This window comes from Electrona antarctica (assembly GCF_951216825.1).
Source record: "Electrona antarctica genome assembly, chromosome: 17".
Taxonomy (NCBI): Eukaryota; Metazoa; Chordata; class Actinopteri; order Myctophiformes; family Myctophidae; genus Electrona; species Electrona antarctica.
The window spans coordinates 26,838,615-26,856,163 of NC_136798.1; the positions used below are offsets into that span (position 1 = coordinate 26,838,615).

At 43.1% G+C, this 17,549-nt stretch overlaps 1 protein-coding gene across 5 annotated transcripts in view; it reads left to right on the top strand.

Annotated features, from left to right (window-relative positions):
- Window positions 1-17,549, top strand: part of rad51b (RAD51 paralog B) — a 151,537-nt gene that overhangs the window by 23,757 nt on the left and 110,231 nt on the right. For all 5 annotated transcript variants that reach the window (XM_079527030.1, XM_079527029.1, XM_079527028.1 and 2 more), the window contains exons 8-9: window positions 9,174-9,292; window positions 16,383-16,461. In XM_079527030.1, the coding sequence (XP_079383156.1) occupies window positions 9,174-9,292; window positions 16,383-16,461 (198 nt within the window). The remainder of the gene's footprint in view (window positions 1-9,173; window positions 9,293-16,382; window positions 16,462-17,549) is intronic.

Sequence of the window (17,549 nt, forward strand, 5' to 3'; positions counted from 1 at the left end):
CTTTCTACTTTCCACCACTGCCCTCATTGTCCCCCTCCCCTTCCCCTTGACCTAGTAGGGCTTTTAATGAGAGCAGGAGGCCAGTGGTGTGCGACCTGTCACAGGCTCTGCAGACAGCCTCTCTTTGTCTGCGGAGAAAAACCCTCCTTCATTGACTGCGTGTGACAGAGACTGCAGTGATTCAAGCCCCCGCGGGCCTTCGCTTGTCCGTACGCCACCCCTGATAAGGGAGCCACTGTATAGAACACACACACACACACACACCCGCAGTGACACTGTTCCATTGCCCACAGCTTTATCTGCATGACTGAGGATGCCTTTTTCCTCTTTCCCCCAGTTGCATTTTGTCACTGTCGGGTGGAAACCTTGTATGTTCGAAACCGTTCCGTTTTTATTACCATTTAAATTAAGAATGTACAATGGCGAAAAGGGCCATCTACATCGTGTTGTGAGCTTGTAGACCTGCTATTTTGCCTGACACATCTATGACACAGTAGTAGGGCATTCGTTTACGAAAATATATAAGTAACATTGAAATGTGGAGATATGAGGTTTCTGACACTTTTGGCCTTCACATTGCAGGCATTCAGTCGGACACTCTTCTTTGGAGTGACGCTATAATGAGTGCAAATGCAGGAGCAGCTTGAGCTGCTAGATTACCAGTCTGACCAGAAAACCAGAGGTCAGAGCCTCGGAACACCAGAAATGCTCGGAAAACCAAAATGAAATGACACGCAGGGAAAGGCCAATGTGGTATTAGTCGACACATTCACATCCGGGCTCAGAAAACTATCCAGTGGTCAACCCCTAACTACACTAGCGCCTGATTTATTGTTAGTCGCACGCCAGTGCAGCGTCTCATACCAAAAATAAGACGCTCTACAAGCTCACGTTGTGAGCTTGTAGATCTCCTATTTTCTGGCGCAACCAGGCATGAATCGGGCTTAATTCATGTCACAGAGCCCTCCATTATGGATGAAGATTTTGTAAACTTGTACATGTGGACTGCAGTTAAGGGCGGTTAAACATGATGTCATATTATGCAAATTAACATTGCAGCACATGTCACGAGCCTTGGACACAGTATCATACTGTATATCGTTTCTGCTGGGCAGAAACGTTTTATCTCCATTACTCCATATTTCACCTTTTGTGTTTTTTTTCTGCGTAAAATGAATGCCCTTCTTGATCATACGGAGCCCCTGAATGGCCATGCAATCAAAATATATTTTATCTTGTCCGTACAAGATAATATCTCGTCTGTACAAGATAATATCTCGTCCGGACAAGATATTATCTCGTCCGTACAAGATATTATCTCGTCCGGAGAAGATATTATCTCGTCCGTACAAGATATTATCTCGTCCGGACAAGATATTATCTCGTCCAATAGGCATGTTAGCAGTGAAGAAAGCTTGACCTGCATAGCAACCGTTGCTAAACTATTTGGGTTGGCATTGGACAATCGCTTTTTGGGGTGGGATTTAGTGAAGGGCTAATTAATTATTGTGAGTGAAAATCGCAGTTAACCACTCTCAGCTAAAGCTTTCCCCTCAATAACAGAAAATAGAAGTATAGAGCCCTGCGGGACTCCGCTCAACCACATGGGTTTTGTGGTTAAAGCACAATGCCAATAGGTATAGATTTGTGTTGTGTACCTTGCCATGATGTAACTATTGGCAAGATGCGTTCCAAAGTTGCTCCCTTGATTTCAAAATTGATAGGGGGGGGTTCTATCAGTGGTTCTCAAACTTTTTGATTTCAAGGACCCCCAGTTTGATATCCATTAGTAGACAGACACCTCATTTGATAAGATGTTTATACGGGTCCATTTGTAAGCTCCACGTGGGTTTTTTTACCCACGTGGTCCCCGGACAACGTTGAGAACCATTGCGCTCATCAGATGTCATCGATATTGTTTTATCCATTCCTTTTTCCGTAAAGAGAAACAAAACACCGCCTCAAGATACGATTCTGTCGACGGGGCGCCTTCAAGCCGGGGTGTTGAGAAGTCTTAACATTTTATACTGGCACTACATTTTTACAAGTTGGAGGATAGCCTGCAATCTTTTCCAAAGTTGTTTGAAATGAGCGTATACAGCAGAATACTGTAAGCTTCTATGCTTACATTAGATCACCAACATTACAACACAGCAGCCACCCACGAGGATAAGGGTCTGGGCAAGTGCCAAGACAATATACCCGCTGTACAGTATACGAGTATGATCATATCTTAGACTTAGTGCAATGCTTTTCAAAATGTACCCTAGGCTTAGGGTCACCAACATCTCAAGGCACACCTCTAGTCATATACATGCAAAACAGCCTAATCTATAACGCAATATGATCACTCTCATAGCTTTGTGAACCATTTTATTTTATTTACTGACGCCAAATAAAATGTAACCACTATAAGCCTTTTTTATTATATTGTAATAAGTATATAATATTCAGATATTATAATACATAATCAGAAATTGTTGATCTACAAGCTCACAACTTGTCTCAATGCAACACAACACATATCACTCAGGTTGAAAAAGAGGATATAGTGTGCACAAAGTACTGATATACAGTATGAACACATTCCCTGCCATTGACAGAGATCTCAGTCATGTGGTCTTTTCAATGGTTTATGATAGATCGTGCTCTTGGCCAACGTATGAATGGTTCTAGGTCGCTAAGCAAAGGATACAACCAGAAATGAAACGGAGGTGAACATTTGGCCTGCCGTTCGCCTCCACGTTATCAGATTTAGAAAAATGCATTTATCTTGGATTCTTTTCCCAGATTGAGTTTTTGGTCAACGACCCATAACTAAAGAATTGATGATCGCGGTTACAAAATGTATTTTCCAGGTGAAAGAAAAGACTATTTCCCATCAATTTGCACAGCGTTTGTTTACATCCGATTCACGTCTCATGTCCCGGTGGGACAATATAGCGGTCTTCACTGAAAAACACCGGCAGTGGCGGAAGAATTAATTAATATACCCGCCAGTTAATGTGTTTATGTAAAGTAACTAAAGAAATAATGTACATACATACATTTCTCTATACTGCAATAAAAATGTGTGCTCCCAAAGACTCGGCACACCGTTTAAGAGCCATTGACCTACAGTATAAGATCTAGTAGTGTCACTAGTGTGTATAGACCCCTTATCAGACGATGTCACACTCTACTCACACTGATAATGACCAGTATCTGTGCACAGGCCAGCACCACATGAACCCTGTTGCTCATAAGATGCAATGTAAATGTGGTCGCAGCCTCACGTTTAAAAATGCATCCTATCAAACCCTCAATTGCTATTTTTCTTCCAGTATGGAGGAAGAATGTTTAGGATGTTTACTGTGATCTCTCGCTCATGAAATATGTAATCCTTGGTTTTTGTGGTGTGTAAACAATAATAGCCATTCATTGTTTGTCAAATAATATTTTTTTTATAAATTATTATACAATTGGTACAGTATACATGATTTTTTTCTTATGAACAAAAGTAAAGAAAAAACAGACAAAAAGAAAACCCTCAATCCCCATCCATACTGCTCAGTGACATCAACATTCAATGCAGTTGTCATCAAAACCCCACCTACAGTCGCTGTCATAAGACCAGGGGAAATTACGGGGCAGCAGAGTCTGCTCGTGCAGCTGCAGCCCATCAAGCCTAATTTATGCTCCATCCCGCGAAGGTGTCGTAAGCAGAGAGCGGCCGTGAATAGCAGACCTTTAAGCTCACAGCGGTCGCATCCGTGACACGGTTGCTTGTCTGTCTTGTTAGGAGCATCTCGCTAGTCAAAACACAGAGGAGGTTGAATGAACTTAAACCAACGCTCCCCAAAACAGCAATGTTTGGGGATCTGTTGGGAATTGATTACATTAAACAGTCTCAATGTTTGTATTAAAACAAATAATTGGTCTATAGTAGATAATTTAAATACACTAACAGTATGCAGTATACAGTAGTTTACATTGTCTCTTTTCGGTCCTGTCTTTTCATTCTACTGCGTAGTCCGGTCCAGTTTTTCTGCATGTCTCCCCCTGTCTCTCTCCCTCTTTCCTGTCAATATTCACTTGTATCTATCAATAAAAGGCAGAAAAGCCAAAAAACAAACTTAAAAAAAGAAAAAAAAGAGATGCACAATATAATCGGTATCGGAATCGGCCATATTGGCCATAAAAATGCCGACTGTGTGACTGTCAAAATCGGTATCGTCAGATTTTTTGTTCACTGTCTTGTTTATTCAGGATTGCAGGGTATACAGTAAATAACATATTTACAATATATGTGGGTATCGGCAGATTTGACCCTGCAAATAATTGGAGATGGGATATCGGTCATAACTTCATATCGTGCACCCCTAGTATTCATAGAAGGTAGAAGGACAAGGGATGAAGCACCTCTACAAGCTCATTGTTTTGCAACACGTTGAGATACGGTTATTTTAACTATTTTTACGTGACACTGTTGTATAAAATAGTCAGTCTAATCGATGTAGTCGATTAAACTTAACTTAAAACAAATCACATTGATTTGTTTAAATGCATTGGGAAGTCACCTTAATTCGACTCGGCCTGTCCGAGTTGTGTGCTTTTACTGCTTTACCACAGCCTCAGCCGAGCACCGGATATTTGTTTTTAATTGTAAAAAACAATCACACTCGTGTGAGGGGTGCCCAGTCGCCCGCTCTTACTTCGTCTTTTAGTGCCCTAAGCAAACATTAAAGTTTCTCTGAGAGTTAAGTGAACATTGGCATCAGCTGTGTGAGTGAAAGGTGGATGGATAAATTTTTTGTTACCACCCACTCTTACTCCTGGTGCGATATCCAGACTTAGACGAATATCATTTACAAAAGTGATGGGTGAAATGACTTTTTTATTTCTTCTCCATATCTTTACAAATTACAACAAAGGACAAACGTGTATACCCAGCCGTCGTCGTTGTGCTTCCTTTTAAAGAGGTGACAACAGTATACAGTACTGATCACGTGAAGATGACACCCCACACCTGGAAGGTGAAAGGAGGATAGCGGCAGTTGGATGGTGATGGGGTGAGCAGAGGAGGTGGAGGCCAGTGGCCAGGGTTTTGTTCAGTGTTTGTGTTGGAGGTGGAGCAGCATGCTGATAACAACCTCACGTCCTCCAGGGAACCGAGAGGGAGGTCGGAGACACATGCAGATTGTTTAGTCTGCCTCTCCATCCTGCTGCCTCTCTCTCTTTCTCTCTCTCCCTCCAACCAGTTGTGTAAAGTAACTAAGTACATTTACTCGAGTACTGTACTTAAGTACAATTTTTGAGTCCAGCTTTTGTTTGGTGCACACAGGGACATTTCTGTCACATGAACCCCCTCCCCCCCCCCCCCCCCCCATTCTCCTCGCGCACACGCACGTTTCCCCAGGAAATATTTAGAGGAAGTGAGAGTTGCTGATGCTCACACTGATGAAGGCCAATCCCTGCTTAGCACACCGAAAGAAAACCCGAAACAAAACATGAAGGACCAGGGCAGGCACGTTCAGTGTGAGAGCCCTGGGGTTGTGTTAGGGAAAAGTAGGGATGCACCAATTTATCGTCTGTACATCGGTTTTCGGGTGATACTTGCCTTTTTAACTGTCATCTGTATTTGTATTTTGTTTAAAAATCTGTATGATCGAATTTGTGCAATTAAAAGTTAATGTGATGAGGTTATTCTTTATGATGAAGATGCTTTTCTTAAACTGGCACAATAGGGATAATGATTAATAACAAATCGGCCAAGTATTGGTATTGGCGAAGAATTTCCAAGTCAGTCCATCTCTAGGTAAAAGGATTTCTGATATAAGGACAGCTTTGGACAGTTCAGAAACCCTCACAACACAATAGTTTCGCCTTAGAGCATTTTGGTTCCTACCTAATAATGCAGCTGGTAATTTGTTGATTTAATCAATTTGGGCTGGTTTAAAATACTTTTTGAAATATCTACAATAACTTTTTATCAAAAAATGTGATAATGATGAAAGTCAAATGACTCTGATTGCGCTGAAACCTTGCCCAAGGTCATACTGTACATCATAGATATGTCTGTGAGATGGAGGATGACTGATTTAAGCAGTCACACCTGGCCTGAGTCAAACTAGAACTGGACTCAGAGCTGGGTGTGGCTGCGCACCTGTTGTGCATGGACTTGATCAAGGCACAACAGGTTAAATCAGTCATCTCCACAAAAACACTCAAGATACGGTAGCCTCTGTCCGGACAGTGGAGAGCTATCGCCTCTCCTGTGTAAAATGTCATGTGTTGTATTATTCCTTGCACATGGAGGAATAAACGGTCTACTTAAGAAAGCTGCCCTGTGTTGTGTCCTTCCTTGCCCCAGGGCAAGGAAGGACACAACGGTCTACTTAAGAAAGCTGCCCTGTGTTGTGTCCTTCCTTGCCCCAGGTTGTGTCCTTCCTTGTCCTGTGTTGTGTCCTTCCTTGTCCTGGGGCAAGGAAGGACACAACGGTCTACTTTCTTGTCTTTAAACCTGAAAATGTATAAATAAAATTGTAAAACAAAAAAAAAGAAAGATGCCCTGTGTTGTGTCCTTCCTTGCCCCAGGGCAAGGAAGGACACAACACAGGGCATCTTTCTTAAGTAGACCGTTTATTCCTCCATCTGCAAGGAATAATACAACGCATGACATTTTACACAGGAGAGGCGATAGCTCTCCACTGTCCGGACAGAGGCTATCTTGAGTGTTTTTGTGGAGATGACTCCACAAAAACCACTCCAGATGATTTAACCTGTTGTGCCTTGATCAAGTCCATGCACAACAGGTGCGCAGCCACACCCAGCTCTGAGTCCAGTTCTAGTTTGACCAGGTGTGACTGCTTAAATCAGTCATCCTCCATCTCACAATGTCATATACAAGGGGGCAGGCAGACTTTCCAACGTTGAAGCTCTCCTCCCTAGTGGTAGGAGGAGGGACTACAGGCGGACCCGTGGATTCATGACCGGGAAACCCCGTGCAGCTGGGCTTTAACATTGAGCGCTCGGTTGCACTTCCGCATTTGACCACCAAAATTTGGTGGTCAAATGCGGAAGTAGACGTTCTGAGACGGTACTTCCGGCAGTCTTCCGGGTGCTTCAAAACGCCACTGAGCAACTTCCACTGACATGAATAGCTGGGGGGGCGGAGCTTCGCGCCAGTTCAGTCTCTATTATATATATACTCTATGGTCATATATCACTGGTTCTCAAAGTGGGGTCCAGGGACCCTCAGGATTCCTTGAGGCGGTGTCAAATGGACCCTTACAGGTCTGTAACTCTGAGAGTTAGGGAGGGTCCTAAGTTTGAGAACCACATCATGGTTCCAGCTTGTGATAACCCACAGGCTGGAAGCATGAAGTCCAAGCCACGCCATTTCCATGTGGATGCTGAGATCCACATGATTTGTTCTTCACATGTTGTCAATGATGAATTACATCTATGGAACATTAATGTTAACAAGCAACACTAAATAAATGCACACATGCTCATGCTGAACCCTCCCCTTTAAATGTAAAGATAATGGCAAAAACACCTCATGCATGGTCTCCTCCTTGTTGGACTTGTAACTTGGTTTTTATAGTTGTCATGTGAACTGCGGGGGTCATAGTCACACAGAGGCAGTCAGAGCTGATAAGAGTATCAGGTGCTAGCCAGCTGTAGCACTCTAGTTAATGCTGTGTTGTGCTTCGGTCAAGCCTCATTAAAAATTGGCGGGACAATACAGGACTCACACAGCTGTAACGTGTTGTTTGGTGACTTTGAACCCCTGCGATGAGCCTCCATGCAGGCTGTGTTCACTCCAGTGTTGATTTCGTCGACTAAAACTATGACGAAAAATGTCAGTCGACTACCTTTTTTCACTAACGAAAAGTAAATGGAAACTAAATGAAAACTAAGCTATGATGACTAAACCTAAGACTAAATATATTGACAATTTCGTCAACAAATAAAAACTAGATTAAAATGTTAGGAAGGGACTAGTGGAGAAGAGATCCAGTGTAAGTAAAACAGCCGACCTACAAGCTCACATGTGAGCTTGTAGATCGGCTGTTTTCAGCAAGTGTAAAATCATTACGACGGTATCAAGGCCTGCCAAAATACATTTTAGTCGACTAAATCAACTGTAGATTTAGTCGACTAAAATCTTATGATATTTAGTCGACTAAAACTAGACTAACGCTAAAACGCTCCAGGTGACTAAAATGTGACTAAAACTAAATGAAAACTAAGACTATGACTAAAACTAAAATCTAAATTTGCTGTCAAAATCAACACTGGTTCACTCATGACCCGGCACTGTTCAGCAGAAAGTTGCAGAGTCAGAGCTACATGAGTTAAAGCAGTGGTTCTCAATACCGCCTTTGCCTGATTTCTGAATCCAAGCACTCCTTTTACCCAACTACAACATTTTGCTTGGAAAGCTTCAAGATAAAACCATAGCTAACATATGATACTACGAATGAATGATAACCCACTTTTTTGAAGAATATAACATTGCAAATAAGAAATGGAGTGAAAGCGTTGCAATCTGAGCAGATTTATTTTAAACTGTGGCCATAACATCTGAGTTCAGTTTTTATGTCAATATCTTCAGAATAAGACCACATAATGACAAATAACTAAGTATTGCTTTCTATTCAATAATATTATGCTAGTCACTTACATAACACAACATAAAAGTAATTTCCAGGTTCTCTCTCACGTACCCCTAGGGAGCATGTACCCCCATTTATAGGGGGTGCATACGTTGGTTAGACATACCAACAGTCCTACAGTCATTAGTCTGACAACACCTGTGCTGCGGGTTAAAAATCACCCGTGGCTCCTGACATGCGTGGCGGGTTTAAAATTACCCGTGGCATCCGGGTGTTCACCACTTTGATTTCCTGCACCCGACAGGAACAGTGGTTTGAGCAGTGGAAGTGAATGAGTAACTTATTCTAGAAAGAGTTTCTTGCTTGGATTTTTCTGTGTGTTGTCATAATTAAACTTTAATGTTGATATCTGGCACACCGACTATCAAGAAAATAAAAACATGGCAGTTCATGCCAAAAAGGTTACTCCAATTTGGTATGCATTAGGCCCTAATGCATACTAAATCAAAGTTTGAGAATCCATGGTTCATACCACTGCTCACCTCCTCTGCTGTCTGTCTTTTCCTCCAGGTTCCATCCCATCTGAAGAGGGGGATTCTGGGTTTGTGACGGCAGCCCTTGGGAACACATGGAGTCACACGGTCAACACGCGTCTCATCGTCCAATATCTGGATTCTCACCAGAGACAGGTGAGGAACGTTTTTACACCTTTAAATGAACACTCAGGATTGTGAACACTCAGGCTTGGTGGTCTAGGACTCTCCAAACGTGGGATCAGACAAATCCTGGCTCTAGTGTTAGAGAGAGAGATCAGTGCTAGAGAAAGACAAAATAGACATAAAGGAAGAGAGTACCACAAGGACAGACTTGTACGAAGAGCGGGTTGAGAGAGACATGAGATGGGCAGAGACAGAAAGGCAAGCAGAACAAGGAAGGCAGACAGGGAGATGTACTGTACTGTAGCGGAGAGACAAAGGTGGTTTTGTTTGTCAAACATGTTTCCACAGAGGAAACTCAGTTGCTGAGTGAACTCAAGTTACTCTACTTGAGTTCCGTTAAGTGAGAGCTGCTCTTTGCCACAGTGAGACGCAGTCATCTTCACACCCCACTTGAACTGAAGAGTCGTGCTCAGTGGGCATGCTCCAGTGTTGCGCCTATTGTCACCCCGCTTGAAACCCAGCCGCCATGGAGTGAAATGCGAGAGCGGCACACTCTGAAGATTACAAAGGAAGCTTCAAGGAACCAGACGGCAACCATAGGGGAAACCCCCGATGGTTACCTGACTACCAGGTTTTACAGAGTCTTCCTAATCATAGGAACAGTGACAGTAGCTCCATGAACCTCTGACGTACAGGGCAGTATTATGCGTGTCTTAAGTACCAGGTCTTATTACTTAACTTAAGACCTGGAGGCGTGGTCAATGCTGTTTGGCCACTCAGAATAGCCAAATGGCATTGATCACGCCTCCAGGTCTTAAGTTAAGTAATAAGACCTGGTACTTAAAACACACATAATACTGCCCACGGTATGGGAGATTCTTCGATAGGATTTTTTTATAGGGGTTTCTTGTGACCCTACCATTAACATCCTATGGCAGGCAAAAATGTCAAACTTCCTTTATGCTTTAAGTAGCATGTGACATGTCAAACTAGGGGAATTCTGAATACACTCCAAGCATTAGTTTCGCACAAAATACACTCCTTCTAAAATGAGCCGTAGCCACTCAAATGTGCTGACCTCATCACATTTTGTGCTGATCTCATCACATTTGTCATGACGTCATTACTTAAAGCATAAGGAAAGTTTGACATTTTTGCCCGCCATAGTATGTTAATGGTAGGGTCACAAGAAACCCCGGCCTATAAAATAAATTACCCAATACCGACAGCCGGTCAGCAAGTGGATTCATGATTGTATGTATATAGACAATATTTTAGGCCAATCAAAAAGACTATATACCAAATTTCCCACCCGCCCACCCCATCTGCCGGACTATCTGGATTGAGAGTGTCTGCTAAATGCCTAAATTGTAAATTGAAACGTTAAAAACATGAGCCTAGCATCCATACACTGAGCAGTGAGCATGTCATAATAGGTGAACATTAAAAATCACACCCGTGTGAACTGAGTGGTGTAAGGTGTAAGCCTGTCTGACGTAATGAAATCATGTCTGACGTAATTAAATCACACCCGGGTGAACAGGGTGAACATAGCAACCATGCTCATTTTTTCTGCACAGACTAACAAAGCCAGTTGTAGGAGTGGTTTACACCACTCAAAAATCATGTCTGACGTAATGAAATCACACCCGGGTGAACAGGGTGAACATAGCAACCATGCTCATTTTTTCTGCACAGACTAACAAAGCCAGTTGTAGGAGTGGTTTACACCACTCAAAAAAATATGTGAATATTTTTGGACAGAAGTAGCAGCTCTACAAGGCTACAAGCTCACAGACTTTATTTTCGACAATGAGATTTAGTGTAGAGCAGTGGTCAGTAGGATACCGTATACCTGTTTCTCTCCGCGGATTCTAGGAGAACCATTAAATCACTCACAGCTTTTAGAGTGGCATATTGGCCCATGGCCAGCACCACACAGCTTGCATACGTTTACCAGATGTGCCGCGGGGCAGCAAAGTATTTGCGTCAAACCTCTGAAAGATGCCAACATGCCCATGTTGGTCGGTTAGCATCACTGGCTACAGATTTGATTTCCCTTTCTCTTCATGAATGTGCTTTTGGTCCAACGTTGTTCCCTTGTTGAGTCTTGCTGTCATTGAGTGTCTGCTTGTATTTTTCTTTCTTGTCTGGATTTTTTCTTTCTTTTTTGTTCATTGCTTTCAAGCTTCTTTCAAGGTGCGATGTTCCTACAAGCCCCTTGCTGGGATTTACTGATGAATGGACTAACCTAGTCTAAAACACTCACATGGACACGCTCACTCATACACTCATACACATTCATTGGCCTTCTTGCATTTATCCATTTGATGCATTTATCCATTTGATAGTGGTTATGTGCATTTTTCTGTACATGTAAACATTGTCAATAAACATATCAATCAAAAAACCCTACATTCACAGTGACGTCAAGCTGAAATTTAAATGAAAGAACAATTTTCAATCTGAACTCCCTCCATGTCATTATGTACATACTGTACATGACATGTCACCTTTTCAGAACTTATAATTTTCAAGTAATGTCCACATAATAATTATATATAAACAATTGATATTGTTGTCCTTTATCTGCTGCCCTACCTTTAAGTGGTTTTGGCCAAAACCTGACATGATAGTTGTCAAGCTTCTTTGAAGGTGAGATGTTTTTACAAGCCACCTTTGTTTTGTTTTATTAGTATTTTTTTTATTTTTTTTATTTCTTTCATTTCTTTCTCACAACCAATGCCTTTCCGGCTCTTTCTCAGGTCATGCTGCACTCCAAAGCCCTTTCATGATCTAAAGCAGACAGAATGCATTGCTGGCGGTGCGTGGGCACCAACAAAAGCATAAGAACAGGAAATAATTGGGGGCAAAAACAGGATGGCCAGAGTTCCTGCATACAGTAGACAGCTATAAACGGTGCAGAAATAATGAGGAGATCAGTCATGTGACTCATTGTTTTGGAAAACTTGGGTCAATCACAGGCTTACGGTACGCTGCAACAATCTTAACGTCAAAACAATGAGGAGAAATTTGCCTGAATCGTTTTTTCCACCTCGGATTTGAACTTCAAGGTGAACTCTGTTGCACCAGGCCAGTGTTTCTCAAAGCAGGGTCCGGGGACCCATATCGGTCCTTAAGTGGGTCCCAAGCAAAGTGGGAAGTAGTCTAATTTCGCTGATATTTGATTTACTGTAAGTTCATTTATCATATAAAAATGACTGTTTTGATCATACATTTCACACTCCAATCAGCAACTGTCATCTCAGGGGTCCCTGAGATCAAATCTAATGAAATGGGGGCCTGTGGTGTGGTATGTAGTCTCACATAGCCAGGCCATTATAGATTTTCTCCTTCTGGTGGCGTCTAAATTCAATGAATGGGCGAAAACCGTCCCCAAAACATAACCGCATTGCAGAAGCGGTGCTTCGGGCGGTCCTTCATATTGCTACGACATCAGGATTGGTTTTCAAATGTTGGTGCTGGTTTTCTCCACTGTTCAAACCCATACATTTACTTTAGATTTTCCCAGTATGTGGATATCTTTCCTGCTATAAGCAAGACTACATATGTATCAATGTGAGGGCGCTCACATGAAAAGGTTTGAGAACCACTGCAATAGGCTGTCACATGTGCCGCTCACTTAGAGGTTTTCTGGCCAAAGTTGTCTATTTTTTCGCTATACTACTATTCCCAGGCACAAGAGACTGCATGTTGAAGCAGTCAGCATGTTTAAATTGCAGTGGGTGGGGGGCGTCTTAGATTATGAATCAAGAGAAATGTGCTAGAATGACTGTTCCCCCTCCCCTTTCCACTTAGAGGAGGGTTGAGTTGTCACTTTGACCCACTACGGGTCTCCATGATAGTTCTTTGGCTATAGGCCCAGCATCTCCTTGCCTGCTATTAAGAAACCATTCCAAAGCACTAAGTACATGTTGAAGCAATATTTAAAGCTGAAATGGTGGTGGTGTGGAATGATAGCGGGCGGGGGTCTTGGATTAAGAAAAACAACCACAGTGCCCGGTTAATGGGCTTGCTTTTTGGGGGGGGGGGGGGGCAATCCGAACCCAAGCATTTATCTCCACTTAGGGCCTAACGGGCTGCAGATGTCTGCTGTTTTCTTGATTTCTGGTTAAAAATAAACTCGAACTGCTATTTCACAGTGGATTAGATTACCTGTGGTCGGTAATCAGTTATTTTGGCTACCCCCCACCTCACCCCCCCAACCCCTCTCTTGAATTAGGCCGGTGTGAATAATGCAGTCTCAGTTGATTCTCACAGGCATGCAGAGCTGAAGGACTGTGTGTGTGTGTGTGTGTGTGTGTGTGTGTGTGTGTGTGTGTGTGTGTGTGTGTGTGTGTGTGTGTGTGTGTGTGTGTGTGTGTGTGTGTGTGTGTGTGTGTGTGTGTGTGTGTGTGTGTGTGTGTGTGTGTGTGTGTGTGTGTGTGTGTGTGTGTGTGTGTGTGTGTGTGTGTGTGTGTGTGTGTGTGTGTGTGTGTCGTGCGTTTTGAAAAACCGCAGCCGCCACAATAACATGTCATTACCGTGATGGACATGTCTCCATGTGTGTGAAGCGTGAATTGCGTTTCCTTTTAACAACTTAAACCTAAAGAAACACTGCAGGCGAACGAGTCTGGGGCGTGATTGTTTGAGTTTTGTGGTCTGACTTGGTTTACTTTGAAGTTACGTTCTTAACATTTGAATTGCAATGTATAGAGAGACAGGGTTTTCACTCATGTTGGTTTAGTTTCTATTTGACAAAATATTTTTTTGTTATTGGTTTCAGTTTTGGGTGGTCAGAACCTTAAACCTAAAGTAATTATCATTAGTTATTTATTCATTTATTCACTATTATGCATTCATGAGAAATGAGCCGCACTGTTAAAAAAACAGATGCGTAAGCACTGTAAAATTATCTTTATGTTTATGTTCACAATCACTTAAGCCTTACATACTTCATCATAAGACGAATAGCCAAAATAGCTATTATATACTGTAAGTTCACAACTGTAAAGCTTCATTGTAGATTAGCTATTTTCACTATGAAAAGTTGAAAGTGAATCCTTTAAGACAGGACATGGACAGGTTTGGGACACTCCTAGCAGTGTCAGTGAAGCAGTTCAGCGATAGGCCACGAGTTTGAACCCAAAACCTGAAGCCTGGAACATACTATAGACTTATATCTGCTTGGGCGGGTCAATGAGAACGCAATGAATGTGGACCAAACGAACAAACGCAGTGCCTTGCCAAAGTTAATTTAGGCATTTCTTGCATCTCCAAGGTTTTCTAACTAGCCAAACACCACCACGGAGCTGCCAATGTAAACATTGTGTATTATTGGTCAGACTCTCAATGCACCACTTGTGATTTATATTGTTTTATTTGCACAATATGCAAGCAATGTGCTGTGGACCGTTTTGAATAAAAGTAGTCTGACGATGCTAGAGGTACAAACCTCTATAATCCTTTGCTGAGTGACTACGAACACAAACTCACTGCAATTATTTAATAATAAGTACGTCGGAGCTTGAGATGTACAAACAACGATAATACATACTAAAATCAACCATTCAGCAGTGTATATGTCACAGTACGGTTGGAAAACCAGTCACATTGAAAATGGTGCACTCTGTTTCACTATCGGAGGCGTGCCGTCTGAAGGTGACTTGAACTACGAGCGAGTTGCCGTGCCGAACGTTGCGAAGTCACCTTCAACTAGCCTCGGAAACCCAGACGTTTTTATTTCCAGGGAGGAAAAAAAAGTATGGGTCCGAGTCCACTTCAATTCGGCATAGAGTAGCGCAAACGTTGATCACTCTCTGCTGATTTCTGATCGTCTGCACCTTTGTTAAATTGACGCACACACGTACACACACCTCTCTCTCTCTGTCGCTCTAATTAATTAGTCTCATGCGTCTAGATTCTCCCGGCGGATCCTGCTCGGAGCTGCCTATGCCATAGAAAGCATAGGTGGACCCCAGGCTACCTTCAACCGACTCAGCGCCGTCCGAGTTACAGTATATGTCCTGATAGTGACAAAATCGTAAATCCTCGTCCCCATTTCACCATCTTTCCGCCGTTGACTCGGGAGGGGGGTCAGGTTAGTTTATTGTCTCAAAGATTAAGCCATGTCTAAGTACAATCGGCTTGTACAGTGAAACCACCCATCACCACCCACCAGGCATACTTCAACTGGTGGGTAAGTATTGCCCAACCCAAAATGGATAAATTAAGGTTCATAAGACCAATTGATTTGTCAACATAGCTCTAATGCAAGAGGAGTGCTTATATTCTGTGTCAAAAATGTTCCAAAAATAGCAGAGCTTGTAGATCAGTCATTTTTGAGCTGTGCCTCCGCTCCATTACGCAGCTATGTGTAATTGTCTATACATACATGCGTGCGTGCAGTTGTGCGTGTGTGTGTGTGCGCGTGTGTGTGCGCGTGCACGGACAGCTGCAACATCTAAAATGGCCAATAGAGTACACACACGCACAGAGTAAAGTGGCACTGAGTACATTACAGTACAAGCCCTGGGTGCGTTCCTGGCGGTCTGAATATTTCAGGGACCCCCCGGGGACCCCCACATGGTAACTGACTGTCCCTATGTCTGTGTACTGTAAGTGTCCGAGCTGCAAGCTGCAACACGGTAACGCCGTTTCGGACGCCGGAAGGCTCGCCAGGGGCGCGTTCCTGGGGGTCTGGATGTTCCCGGGACCCCCACGCGGTAACTCTGTCATTTCTCCACCGTTTCGGAAGTGGGAAGGCTCGCCGGAACTGGGCCGGCCCCCTGCGCGCGTTCCTGGGGGTCTGGATGTTCCGCGTACCCCCACGCGGTAACGCTGTCATTTCTCGATGATTTTTTTTCAAAAATAATCAATGTACAGTACAAAGCACAGTACAGTACACTACAATACAGAGCACAGTACCGTAACTATAACAATAAATGTATCGTTGCACTGCTCAGTTCACACAGCTGTGATGTTTTTTAAATACTGTTGAGAATATTCACCTTTTAATACATGCCCAAATAGGGACTTCTGGTTTGAACGAAAATTGGGACACATCGGCTGCATAATTGCAGATACTAATGTTGTCAAGTCTCTCTCTCTCTCTCTCCAGATAGTGATAGCCAAGTCACCCGTGGCTGCATGTTCTGTGCTGAACTACACGGTGGAGAAGCAGGGCATCTGTCTAAGTGGTGAGTGGCCAGCACACAGACGTGCATGTGTGTGTGAGTGTGTTAGTGTTAGTGTTACATACCGTGGAGAATGCGAATAATAACACACGCTATATAAGCTAGCTGACCTGCCAACAAACCCTGCAGACTGTTTTCCATGTCCATGTCCGTGTCTATTTGGCCAATATCATGCAACTGTGTGATATGGTTGACCTCATCCTCACCCCACGTGTCGTGTAATGGCGTCCACTTGCCTACTGTGCTCAGTCTCGGAGATAATCCAGTTTTTCGGTTGTGTTTTTTTTTTAGATTTCTGTATTTATTTCCCAATTTAGTTGTTATGCCGATAGAGTGGCAAGGTTTCTAGTCCCAAAATCCAGAAACAAGTTTTCCAGTAGGAGTCACAACAAGTAATGATCAGAGATCCCCCTCCCCCACACGGCTTCCCGTGAACAACGCGGCCGATCATTTTCATTGAAACGCCCGGCCAAGCCGGATGCACCATCGGGGAGTCGAACCCCAGTCTCCATCAGAATCAGGTTTTTTTTTTATATATTTCATTCTCAGTAAATCAGTGGGCGAAATTTGTTTTTAAATGCAAGCTCCATTATTGTGGTGGGCAGGAACTTTAGTTAGGTATGTTGTTGCATCTCTCTCAACACCGGGTCCAGACTGCCCTTTACGGGTCTGTTACACAGAGAGTGTACAAATGGGACCAAATTAACCCGCAGTCCATTTGTACACTCTGTGTTAAATGAACACTGAGGAGAAGGGGACCGAGATAATCCCCCCCGTCGTATACAGTTAGGCGGTTGTGTGGTGACAGCGATTTTTCCCCTCCGCGCACTCTGCCAGCCTGGCCTTCCCAGGCAGTCCCATAAATAATCCTGAAGGCAGTAACAATAAGCGAATTCCCAGGCATGCAGGATCTTGTGAAGGTGCTTTAACACACATACTCTCTCTCTCTCTCTCTCTCTCTCTCTCTCTCTCTCTCTCTCTCTCTCTCTCTCTCTCCCCCATCTGTCACTTCAAGTCAGGACTCACTGATGCCATTACTTTACCTGGATTACATTTTCTGATAGTTGTGAGTTGTGTTTGAATGTTGACAT